Source organism: Bufo gargarizans, chromosome 2 (genome assembly GCF_014858855.1).
Source record: "Bufo gargarizans isolate SCDJY-AF-19 chromosome 2, ASM1485885v1, whole genome shotgun sequence".
In the NCBI taxonomy this organism is placed as follows: Eukaryota; Metazoa; Chordata; class Amphibia; order Anura; family Bufonidae; genus Bufo; species Bufo gargarizans.
Genome location: NC_058081.1, coordinates 190,125,843 through 190,138,277, shown reverse-complemented (window position 1 = coordinate 190,138,277; position 12,435 = coordinate 190,125,843). Strand labels below are relative to the sequence as shown.

General features: G+C 43.8%; 1 protein-coding gene across 2 annotated transcripts in view; it reads right to left on the bottom strand.

Annotated features, from left to right (window-relative positions):
- Positions 1-5,558: 5,558 nt before the first annotated feature.
- The window catches only part of SNX22 (sorting nexin 22), a 65,823-nt gene continuing 58,946 nt past the window's right edge, over positions 5,559-12,435 (bottom strand). For both annotated transcript variants that reach the window (XM_044283345.1, XM_044283346.1), the window contains exons 6-7: positions 7,793-7,860; positions 5,559-6,111 (exon numbers count right to left, since the gene is read on the bottom strand). In XM_044283345.1, the coding sequence (XP_044139280.1) occupies positions 5,999-6,111; positions 7,793-7,860 (181 nt within the window). In that variant the 3' untranslated portion in view covers positions 5,559-5,998. The remainder of the gene's footprint in view (positions 6,112-7,792; positions 7,861-12,435) is intronic.

Sequence of the window (12,435 nt, the reverse complement as noted above, 5' to 3'; positions counted from 1 at the left end):
GATCGGGATGGAGAACCGATCATTATTATTTTCCCTTATAACATGGTTATAAGGGAAAATAGCATTCTGAATACAGAATGCATAGAACAATAGCGCTGGAAAGGTTAAAAAATAAATGTAATCCACTTGCTCGCGTAGCCCGGCATCCTCTTCTGTCTTCATCTGAGCTTTGTGCAGTAACGAGGACCTTTTGGTGATGTCAGTCATCACATGATCTTTTACCATCGTGATGGATCATGTGATGGCTGTGACGTCACCAAAGGTCCTTTGTTACTGCACAAAGCTCAGATGAAGACAGAAGAGGATGCCGGGCTACGCGAGCAAGTGGATTACATTATTTATTTTTTAACCTTTCCAGCGCTATTTCTATGCATTCTGTATTCAGAATGCTATTTTCCCTTATAACCATGTTATAAGGGAAAATAACACGATCTACAGAACATCTATCCCGGGGACTGTTTGGGTACCAAACACGCGCGATTTTTCTCACGCGAGTGCAAAACGCATTACAATGTTTTGCACTCGCGCGGAAGAAATCCGCAATGCACCTGCACATTTTCCCGCAACGCCCGTGTGAAAGGGGCCTTGGATTCAAGCAGCCTATCGCCGCATGCTATTTGTTGGGAAGAGTTTAAAATGTTAATGGCTGCGTGTTGCCTCAGGCTAGGGCTACACTACAACATTTATCGTGCGACAATAAGGTACAACATTTTGTTGCACCAATGTCGCGCAATGATTTTTATAATGGCAGTCTCTGGTGTCTCACCGCAACATACTGCGACGCGACAGTTGCAGAAAAATCCATCCAGCATGTTGCAGTGCGACACCATAGACTGCCATTATAAAAATTGTCGTGCAACAAATGCAGTCGTGTAGACCTAGCCTCATTTAACATTTTCCTCCAATTGAGTCGTATTAATGCAAGTCCCCCTGCTAGTTTTCAGAAGCTTTTTTAACCCATTAGTGACTCCATATGTGTTTTTACAGCAATAACTAATGGGCTTTAAACCTGTTCATATGTATTTTACAGCAGTGCAGGTTTAGCCTGGCAGTTTACCTGTATCTTCTGCTAAAGTAGTAAGACTTAATTATTATTTTTTTTTTTTATGGGTCTTGATGTGACTGCAGTTTTTATTGTGCAAAAGTAGTAGGATTATATACACTGTATTTTTGGGACCATAAGGTGCACCGCTAATCAGAAGGATAAAAATGACTTGCTGTATATATCTGGATTCCACATGCCAGTCACAGTGCCCTCATCAACAGCGATAGCTGTGTAAAACATGCCCTCCCCTGAGCATACTTGTATCAAGAAAAAAGCCTTTTCCAGTACAGTGTGGACATTGAGGGTATACAGTCTAAATGGAGTGGAGGTGAGTGATGGCAAGTGATAGGGGACAATTAGGGCTATACATACAGATGTAGCAAGCATTTTGACACCAGCTGCATCTAGATGGTCACTTTAATGCAATTTGTATTAAAAAAAAATAATTGCTTTTGCTGTGTTAAATGGGTATTCTCATCTCAGACATTGAAGGAGCAAGCACAGCACAAGTATGGCCACCATCATTCATTGCTATGGGAGTTCCAAAAGTAGCCGAGCACTAGCTTTATTTCTAGCAGTGAATGGAGAGGGGGCCGTGTGTGCGTGATGTGCTTTCCATTCTGTGCTCACTCTGCAATGTTCAGAACTCCTATAGATGCACACCACGCATGCACAATGTCCTAGAGGTGGGACCCACTCCTATCTGCCATTGATCCATCATTAGGATAGGCCATCAGTGTCTTGTCAAAATAATGGTGACTACATCTGTACTGTGTTTCCTCACCCCCCCCCCCCCTCCCTCAGTATATGCTGTATGTGTATTATTTACCCTCATTCTCCCCATCACCCTGGCTTTGTATAATACAGAGTGGATGTGACGGAGGCTGCACTGTACGAGGGAGTGCAGCAGGCTCCTCATACTGTGACGTGAAGGACATTGTATAGCATGGGGGGGGGGGGGGGAGTTTGGGGTTGGTGGGCTGGCTAGAATGTCCCAGCAGCACACGCACTGCACAGTGTTGCTATGCTGTATGTCAGGCATCCTCAAACTGTGGCCCTCCAGCTGTTGCAAAACTACAACTCCCAGCATGCCCGAACAGCCTACAGCAGGGCTTTGTGGGATTTGTAGTTTTACAACAGCTGGAGGGCCACAGTTTGAGGATGCCTGCTGTATGTGAAGTGTGAATTTCAGTGAGCAAATAGTATGCTTAAAGCCTCATTCACATGTCTGTGTGTTTCACGTGTTCTCCACGGGCAGCACACGTCCCTATTCATTTTAATGTGTGTCGTGTTTTAGCACGGTCCGTTTTCTTACCACGGATGCATGCTCTATTTTGTCTGTGTTCACGGATCCATCACGCCCATTATAGTCTATGGATCCGTGAAAACCATGCCATCCGTGTTTCACAGGGTTATTAAGAGATTCTTTGAAAATAATTTTTCAGCTGTTGGGTAAGTTTTTTGCTGTCCGTGTTTCACTAACACAACACTGATCTGTCACCGGAGAAAACACGGATTGAACACTGTCTGTGTTACCACTGATCCAAAACGGAGGCAGAAGTCCGTGTGTACATGTGACTATTCAGCGAGCAGATAACAGACTATGTGAAAGCGGCACAGTACCTGCTGCTGTCACATTACTGCGCTGCAAGGACCTTTCTCTTACCAAGCTCAGTCTCCTTCCCTACACTGGTAGCTGCCGCTATTTGGACTATGAGGGCCCATTCACAGCAAGATGAATTATGACACTTAAAAAAAAAAAAGAGCTGTTTACTTCCCCTATACAAGTACGGAGCAGTTATTGGATATTACAGCCATTGTTCTGCTCCGCGGAAAAGAGAGCGCGGTCAAGAATAGGCATGTTCCGTTATGATCCGCAAGTTATGGAACACATATGGCTGGTATCCGTGGTTTGCGGATTCGCGAAGCACTACGGCCGTCTGAATGGGCCCTTACTGAGATGCAATATAGACCAGTAAGTAAGGGGTTAAACCAGTTTTAAACTTGCATTGCCCAGGCTTATTGGCAAGTCTGGTGTTCAGAAGAAAAGATCTGAGAAAAAAAAATTAGCAAACAAACTAAATGGTCCACAACAAATTCTATCACCGTCCCCTTTACCAACCATTCACCAGTACAAGAAATAAGTGTCCGTTTCACTTTCCTCAGACATGAAAAATCTGAACATATGATTCATGCATTATTACTATAGATTACTAGGAGTCCTCCCCTGCATAATGGAAACAGGACGGATCCGTTTTGCAGCCCATAGACTTCTATTATGACGGAATTCCTTGAAAGGCATTTCATCATAGAAATGCGTTATGGTCCGTGGTAACTGAATCCATAACGCAATTCACCTTTTACCAACAAATGACATGTGAGCGAATTTCATAAGCGGAAATTCGCTCATCTCTAATTATTATAGTGTTTGAAATGCTAAGGCTACAGTACAATAGTCACTGTGGATTAGTATCCTAGACCTCACATACCTGGAGCCTCCACCGGCCATACCTGTTAGATGTAGGTCAGCTGAACCAGCATGTGTATGATCAGCTGTGTGAGAAGGCAGCAGTGCTTGCAGTAGGGCCACAGCCTTCTCTAGCTTTCCCAAGGCCGCTGCTGTCATGTTTATCGGTCACATGGCCTAGGCACAGCTCAGCCCCATTGAAGTAAATGGGACTGAGCTGCAATACCAAGCACAGCCACTATACATTGTACGGCGCTGTGCTTGGTGAGCTGAGAGAAGGCCACATCGCTACTGCGAGCATTGGTGCTTTCTCAAACAGCTGATCGGTGGGGGTCCTGGGTATTGGTCTCCCACCAATCAGATACTGATGACCTAGGATAGAAGACCTATTAAAAAAAAAAAAGTTTTAGAAAACCCCTTTAAAAATTCTAGTATGTCCCTGAATGCAGGGAAAGCAAGATTTAAAAAAAAAAAAAAAGATGACATCCCTCTTTCTCCTGTGCAGCTGGTCCAGTCCTCCGGCTGCCAGCGATATCCTGCAGGTGATCACTGTCCTAAGCATTAGACCATGTGTATACCTGCACGTCACTGCTGCAGGAGAAAGAGAGGAGTATGTCATCTTTATTTATACAGCATTCAAGGGCATTACTAGAACTTTTCCTTACTAGTACTTTACTATTACTAGAACTTCTTAAATTATCCTAGACAACCCCTATAAGGGTACGGTCACATGGTCAGGTTTCTGCATGCGGTTTTGGAAACCAAAACTAGTAGTAAATTTAAAAAAGAGAAGTGGTATCAGTCCTTTAGTGTGGCTGCACCCAGTCCAGAAAATCTGCAATCTGTTCCAAAACTGCACACTTTGGGCGGTTTTGGTGTGTATTTCATGTGGTTTTGCCGCAGATCTCACCCTTCCATTAAAAAGGGTGACATTTGCAGCTAAAACTGCAAACATAATTGACATGCTGTGGATTTGGAAATCTGCAATGCGGGTACATTTCTGCAAAGTGTACATGAGATTTGTGTTCTCTCATACACTTTGCTGGTACTGAATTATGCTGTGGTTTTTCCCACACAGAAATCTGTACAGAAAAAACTTGCATATTCCGCAACATGTGCAGGTGGTCTCACGCAGTGGTTTTTCTGCACAAAATCCGTATCGTGTGCAGGTAGCCTTAGGCCTCTTTCACTCGGGCGTCATGTTTTTTGTCCGGATAAGATTGTTGCGTTGCAGGAAAATGCGCGATTATTCCGCACGAGTGCAAAACATTGTAATGCGTTTTGCACGCGCGTGAGAAAAATCAGCATATTTGGTACCCGAACTTCTTCTACCCCAAACCCGAACTTCTTCACAGAAGTTCGGGTTAGGTGTTCTGTAGATTGTATTATTTTCCCTTATAACATTGTTATAAGGGAAAATAATAGCATTCAGAATGCATAGTACAATAAGGCTTAATGCACTTGATCGCGCAGCCCGGCTTCTCTTCTGTCGTCGTCTTTGCTGTGCACAGGAATAGGACCTTTGATGACGTCACTGTGCTCATCACATGGTCCAATCACATGGTTCATCACCATGGTGAGGGACCATGTGATGTGACGTCACCACAGGTCCTTAGTCGGCAGCTCAACATTACAGAAGACGACAGAGATCCGCAACTACGTGATCAAGTGGACTCGGTGAGTAAATTTAAAAAAAAAAAAAATTTTTAAGCCCTCCATCACTATTTTACATTGCATTCTGTATTCAGAATGCCATTATTTTCCCTTATAACCATGTTATAAGGGAAAATAATACAGATCGGGTCCCCAGCCCGATCATCACCTAGCAACCATGCACTTGCTTGCGACTTTCACGCGGCCCCATTCACTTCTATGGGGCCTGCGTTGCTGAAAAACGCAGAATATAGAGCATGCTGCGATTTTCACGCAATGCACAAGTAATGCGTGAAAATCACAGCTCATGTGCACAGCCCCATAGAAATGAATTGGTCCGGATTCAGTGCGGGTGCAATGCGTTCACCTCTCGCATTGCACCCGTGCAGAATACTCGCCCGTGTGAAAGGGGCCTTACACTTTCCCTTCTTTTATGATCCACTCTTAATTTTGGCTTTCAGATCTGCATCAGAAAACCTGACCCAGTGGCCGCACTCTTATAAATATACATTTGCAAAAGTAAATCTACCCCAATGTGCAGACTTTCCACTGATCTCCGCCAAGGTAGAAAATAGTAGCGGTGAACCTATTTTCAATACCAACGTCATAATTGGTAATCCTGCCAAGCCTCTCGGATCTTACAGGCAGCGATTCCAGGAGGCCAGGTCCAGGTTGCAGGCTCTTGTCTGAACATTGAGTTCTTCTGTGTATCCCTAAAATACTTGGTCCATGTTGCTCATTGGAGTTCTATTCCGTTATGTTTCAGACAGGAAAAATACAGGAGACTTTACAGGTCCAAATGGAATGACTGTTGTATCTGTTTTCCGACAGTGTCATGGAACAGGATTGCTTGATGGCAACTTTTGCTTGGCAACTGGAGGAGTCTTGTGGCTCTGCTGGTATAGTCCTTGAATTACTCCTTGTAATACTATGTCCTCAAGCATATCTAGTACACAAGAAAAAGAAATACATTAAATGAGTGTATAGTGACTTGGTTTAGGCTCTGTTCACACTGGCATCATATCTTCTGTTTGTAACAACAATGGTGGCTATGCCACATACCTGCATGTAAATCCAAATGACCTTGCAGATGTGAGCTTGGCAGCTGAATCCAACGCACTTCGTCCCATGCTGAGATAATTGTGTTTTTATTTTATGCAAATTAGCCTCTTGAGGGCGTCGCCGTTGCGCCTCAAGCTTCGCTCACTTTCCCAGCTGGCTGTGCCCTCCAGCTCTAAGTCACAGGGCCGGGCAACGTAGCCATAACCATGCCTAGCCCTGAACGCTCATGCCTGTGGGTTCACCTCAGTTAGTACAGACCTGAAGTGTGTCCAGCAAAAGAAATCTGTACTGCGCATGCACCAATGATGAGGGTGCAGAGTGATGCCATCAGTGCATGCGCAGTACAGATTCCTCCGTCTGGGCAAGCTTCTGGCTTGTACTGCATGTGCGCCAATCCCAGAGGCAAATGAGGATAGGCCATCTTTATATGAGTGCCAGGAAACCCTTTTAACATTTTATATTGCCAAGATATAATAGGCAGGTGGGCAGTAGCTCCATGATTCAGCACAGGGCCTCATTCACATGGGCATACTGAACCCATGTTTAAACAGGTTTTATCCAACCCAGGGTTGGATTTATTTATTTATTTTTTACTGTCATTTTACACAGTCTTTGAACACTGCCACAATATAGTGTATCTGAATGAGAACACAGCCCTCTTAACTGGTTTAGGTCCTTAAGACTTTATTACACCTGCCAAGTTTTCAGCAGATGAGCACTAACGAGTATTCGTATGAAGGCTCGTTAGTGATTATCTTGCAGTGCAAAACTGCCGCTAATTGCTCGTTTATTGGGCAATTGTTATTTTTTTTATTCACAATTAAAAATCTTTGTTTGCCGGCAGCAGATCGTGCTGTCTAATGATGATCTGCCACTGGCAAACCACTAGACATCATGAGGACGAGCGATAGCATAATGATCGCTTCTCCCCATGCTGCGGAGGAGATCACTGCATGTAAGAGCGACACAGAAAGAAAATGTATTTAAATATTTCTTAGTTTTAGTGGTAATATCAGACAAAATAGGATCAAAAGAGATTTGGGGAAGAATTACTGGGATATTATTTGTTTAGGTGCATTTTCTATGTATAGTAATTGTCCCTTTAAAGGGGTATTCCCATCTCAGACCATCTCTAAAACTAGGTCTAACACAAGGCCGGCAAAGTGGTGGCCGCCGGTGCCGGGTCCGGCCACCACCAAGCCTTCATTGGTCCGCTGAAAATTTTCAGAATCTCCATAGACATGAATAGGAGTACACCACGCTTGTGCGGCAACAGCTTCCATCCATTTCTATGGGCCGAAGGAAATAGCCGAGCAAGGCCCTCTGGGGCTTTACCGCTTCCGTTTACTAGATAGGTGCGGGTCTCAGAGGTGGGCATGTCCTAGCGATATGCCCCCATTGTCTGAGATGGCACAACCCCTTTAAGGTACACGAAACACAGGCAGTAAAATTAAGATGGCTTTATTGTCCATTAAACAGGATGTGACATTAGAACAATAGAGAAGAAAAAGGTCCATTCTGCTAAATTACTATTTGGAACAGAATGGTGCTGGTACATGTCTTACCTGTATCTGGAGGAAAAATATACAGGTCCTTGTAAAATCCTATTACCGCCTTATGTGCCAATTGTGAACTGCAGGAGAAATCAGGAGAAAAATGTAATTATGTTGCCAAATGCCGCATTATGGCTGGGTACAGACGCGCCGCTGTGGTGCAGTTAGGTTTCTTTTTTTTTTTTCCTTAGCCAAAAACAGAAATGTATCCAAACAGTGTAAAAGTAAGAATTATACTCAGGGGTAGTTGGCAAAAAGAAAAAAAAAAGTACAGTAACTGTACATATCCTGACTGTCATGACACAATAAATATGCATGAATGGCAAATGACCGCAGAGGCCACTGGTTGTCTGCAGACATCATTGCTGCAGGACCAGAGCAGATGGACATTTAAAGGGGTTGTCCGGGTTCAGAGCTGAAACCGGACATATCCCCATTTTCACCCAAGCAGCTCCCCTGACTTGAGCATCATGCAGGGCAAAGGCATTTTGTGGAGTTCTGGTGACCGGGCTCTCCTTAGGACTGCCAGTCGGAGGCTTCCGCCCAGCTGTGAGCCCGATGACATCACCGGCACGGATGGGCGGGCTTTAGCGCTGCCCTAGCCTGTAAAACGGCTAGGGCAGCGCTAAAGCTCGCCCATCAGAGCCGGTGAAGTCACCGAACATACTGCTGGGCAGCAGCCGCCGGCCGGCAGTGTGTTATTGTAAATAAAAGAGCCCTTGCCCTGCACGATCCTGCGCAGGGCAAGGGAGAGCATCAGAGAATGAAATGCTCCGATGCTAACATCAGGGGGCTGCCTGGGTGAAATTATGGGTATGACCGGGTTCATCGGTAAGTAACGTTCTTTGTCTTATACATGCTCCTGCTCTTTGCCAATTTGTAATAAATCTTCGACATGTCATAAGATGTTCAAAGATGCATAAAACCTTAGGGGTTTCTTGGGAGTTAAAGGGCTATTCCCATATCAGTCTTTCATGGCGGATCGGAATAACCTGTGTAAGCACTGGCCTGGGGTGGCTGGAGTTACGGAAACAGTTTAGTTGTGCTATGCTTTTTGTGTAACTCCTCTTCATTACTATGGGAGTTCCAGAAATGGCAGGGCGCTGAGTATCCATAACTCTGCCTACCCCCGGCTGGACTTCACATCATCGGTCACATGGCCTTTGTGCACCTCAGTCCCAGTCTAATACCAAGCACAGCCACTATACAATATACAGCACGGTGCTTGGTAGGTAATGAAGAGACAGCACACAGTCACTTTATACAGCTGCTTGTCAGGAGTCGGACCCCCATCAAACGGATTATATATCCTGAGGATATGTCATCAATATGGAAGTCCCGGAAAAACCCTTTTAATAACTTGATTCATTAAAAAAGCAGCACAGGGAACACACACGTAATCCATTCTGACAGATGTCTCCATGTAGAAGCAACTATTTCTACCCTTGATTTGTTGCCTGCAAGAGAAACTTATGACCTGAGCCCTTTAAGCTTCTAGATAAGTACTGGGTGGGTCAGAGCTTCCAGCTTCCATTCCAAAGATGGCTCCGGAGCAGACGCCATCTTTAAAGACCAGACATGTCATCTGACAGTTATAACCAGATAGAAGAAAAAAAAAAAAAAAAAAAAAAAAAAAAGGATGTATGTTACCATGTTTTTATTTTCTGATTGTAGATTTGTTTTATTCTATTTCCTGAACATTATTACGGGGGCGACAGTCTTGTCTGACCTGTTCTTAACAGCATTTATACAGCGTTAAGAAAATTGCTCTATGGCAGCCCCATGGTCCGTAGACACAATGGTCAGGGGGGACCCTATTGACTTCTATGGGAGAGTCTTCTAGGCATGTTCTGTGCAAGGAAAGAATAGATAACATGTGACAATCACCTATTGTGAATGGAGGATCCGGTTTTATCTATTAAGAATATGTTGCACATAAAACCGTGATTTAAACAATAGGTCATTTTCTGTAACGCAGCATTCTATGACCATTAAAGACAAATAGGAGATATATATACAGTACAGATCAAAAGTTTGGACACACCTTCTCATTCAAAGAGTTTTCTTTATTTTCATGACTATGAAAATTGTAGATTCACACTGAAGGCATCAAAACTATGAATAAACACATGTGGAATTATATACATAACAAAAAGTGAAACAACTCAAAATATGTCATATTCTAGGTTCTTCAAAGTAGCCACCTTTTGCTGTGATTACTGCTTTGCACACTCTTGGCATTCTCTTGATCAGCTTCAAGAGGTAGTCACCTGAAATGGTTTTCACTTCACAGGTGTGCCCTGTCAGGTTTAATAAGTGGGATTTCTTGCCTTAAAAATGGGGTTGGGACAATCAGTTGCGTTGTGGAGAAGTCAGGTGGATACACAGCTGATAGTCCTACTGAATAGACTGTTAGAATTTGTATTATGGCAAGAAAAAAGAAGCTAAGTAAAGAAAAACGAGTGGCCATCATTACTTTAAGAAATGAAGATCAGTCAGTCCGAAAAATTGGGAAAACGTTAAAAGTGTCCCCAAGTGCAGTCACAAAAACCATCAAGCGCTACAAAGAAACTGTCTCACATGCGGACCGCCCCAGGAAAGGAATACCAAGAGTCACCTCTGCTCATCCGAGTCACCAGCCTCAGAAATCGCAGGTTAACAACAGCTCAGATTAGAGACCAGGTCAATGCCACACAGAGTTCTAGCAGCAGGCACATCTCTAGAACAACTGTTAAGAGGAGACTGTGTGAATCAGGCCTTCATGGTAGAATATCTGCTATGAAACCACTGCTAAGGAAAGGCAACAAGCAGAAGAGACTTGTTTGGGCTAAAGAACACAAGGAATGGACATTAGACCAGTGGAAATCTGTGCTTTGGTCTGATGAGTCCAAATTTGAGATCTTTGGTTCCAACCACCGTGTCTTTGTGCGACGCAGAAAAGGTGAACGGATGACTCTACATGCCTGGTTCCCACCATGAAGCATAAAGGAGGAGGTGTGATGGTGTGGGGGTGCTTTGCTGGTGACACTGTTGGGGATTTATTCAAAATTGAAGGCATACTGAACCAGCATGGCTAACACAGCATCTTGCAGCGGCATGCTATTCCATCCGGATTGCATTTAGTTGGACCATCATTGATTTTTCAACAGGACAATGACCCCAAACACACTTCCAGGCTGTGTAAGGGCTATTTGACCATGAAGGAGAGTGATGGGGTACTGCGCCAGATGACCTGGCCTCCACAGTCACCGGACCTGAACCCAATCGAGATGGTTTGGGGTGAGCTGGACTGCAGAGTGAAGGCAAAGGGCCAACAAGTGCTAAGCATCTCTGGGACAGTCTTCAAGACTGTTGGAAGACCATTTCAGGTGACTACCTCTTGAAGCTCATCAAGAGAATGCCAAGAGTGTGCAGTAATCAAAGCAAAAGGTGTCTACTTTGAAGAACCTAGATTATGACATTTTCAGTTGTTTCACACTTTTTTGTTATGTATATAATTCCACATGTGTTAATTCATAGTTTTGATGCCTTCAGTGTGAATCTACAATTTTCATAGTCATGAAAATAAAGAAAACTCTTTGAATGAGAAGGTGTGTCCAAACTTTTGGTCTGTACTGTATATTGGGGTAATTACTGAAGACCAGTGGCAGGAAGTTCTTTATAATATCCCTTATATTAGTATCAGTCAGCAAAACACATTGACCATCACAAGGTTATCTAGTACATAGGGTGTATTTCACTCCTGTTTTTTTTAGTTAAAATGGGATACCGCTCTTAGGATCTATATAATAGATGCCAGGCACCAAGTGCAGGACTGATCCATCTAATGTGGAATTGCCCCCAATTAAGGCTACTTTCTCCCCAGCGTTTTTGCTGGATCCGTCATGGATCAGCAAAAACGCTTCCGTCATGATAATACAACCGTCTGCATCAGTTATGAACGGATCCGGTTGTATTATCTTTAAAATAGCCAAGAAGTATCTGTCTCTAAAACCATTTTAAGTCAATGGAGGACGGATCCGTTTTCTATTGTGTCTGAGAAAACTGACCCGTCCCCGTTGACTTTACATTGTGAAAGTAGCCTAAAACAACATTGGACAGAAGTGCTAGATCTTCTTGATAAAGTCTATGCAACTAAACTACAAAGAGAGTTCCATTATTGTGTATTCTTGGGGTAGTGTCAGAAAATCATTTAGCTATTCTCCAGGTATTATATTTGGCCTGCAAGCTAATTGCATTTTATTGGAAATCCCAGTCAGCACCTACTCTGGTAGAATAGATTGCTAAAATAAACCTACACCTACTCATAGAAAAATGTGTATTTTCAAAACATTCCTGTGGCAAATCAGTTTGTTCAAATTACATGTATAACCACTAGATGGGGCATTGGTATAGCAGACAATCATGGATCGTGCATTACAGAACAGATTAATTATAGTTTAAGGATAGGTCATCAATATCAGATTGGTGGGGGGTCTGACTCCTGGTACCCCCGCTGATCGGCTGTTTGAAGGGGTTGCAGTGCTTGTGTCGGCACTGCTACTTCTTCAAAAGTACCTGCGCGCAGGGGCGTAGCTATAGGGGAAGCAGGGGAAGCTGCAGCTTTGGGGCCCTGACCCAGAAGGGGCCCATCCAGGAGGAGGAGGACTAAAGGA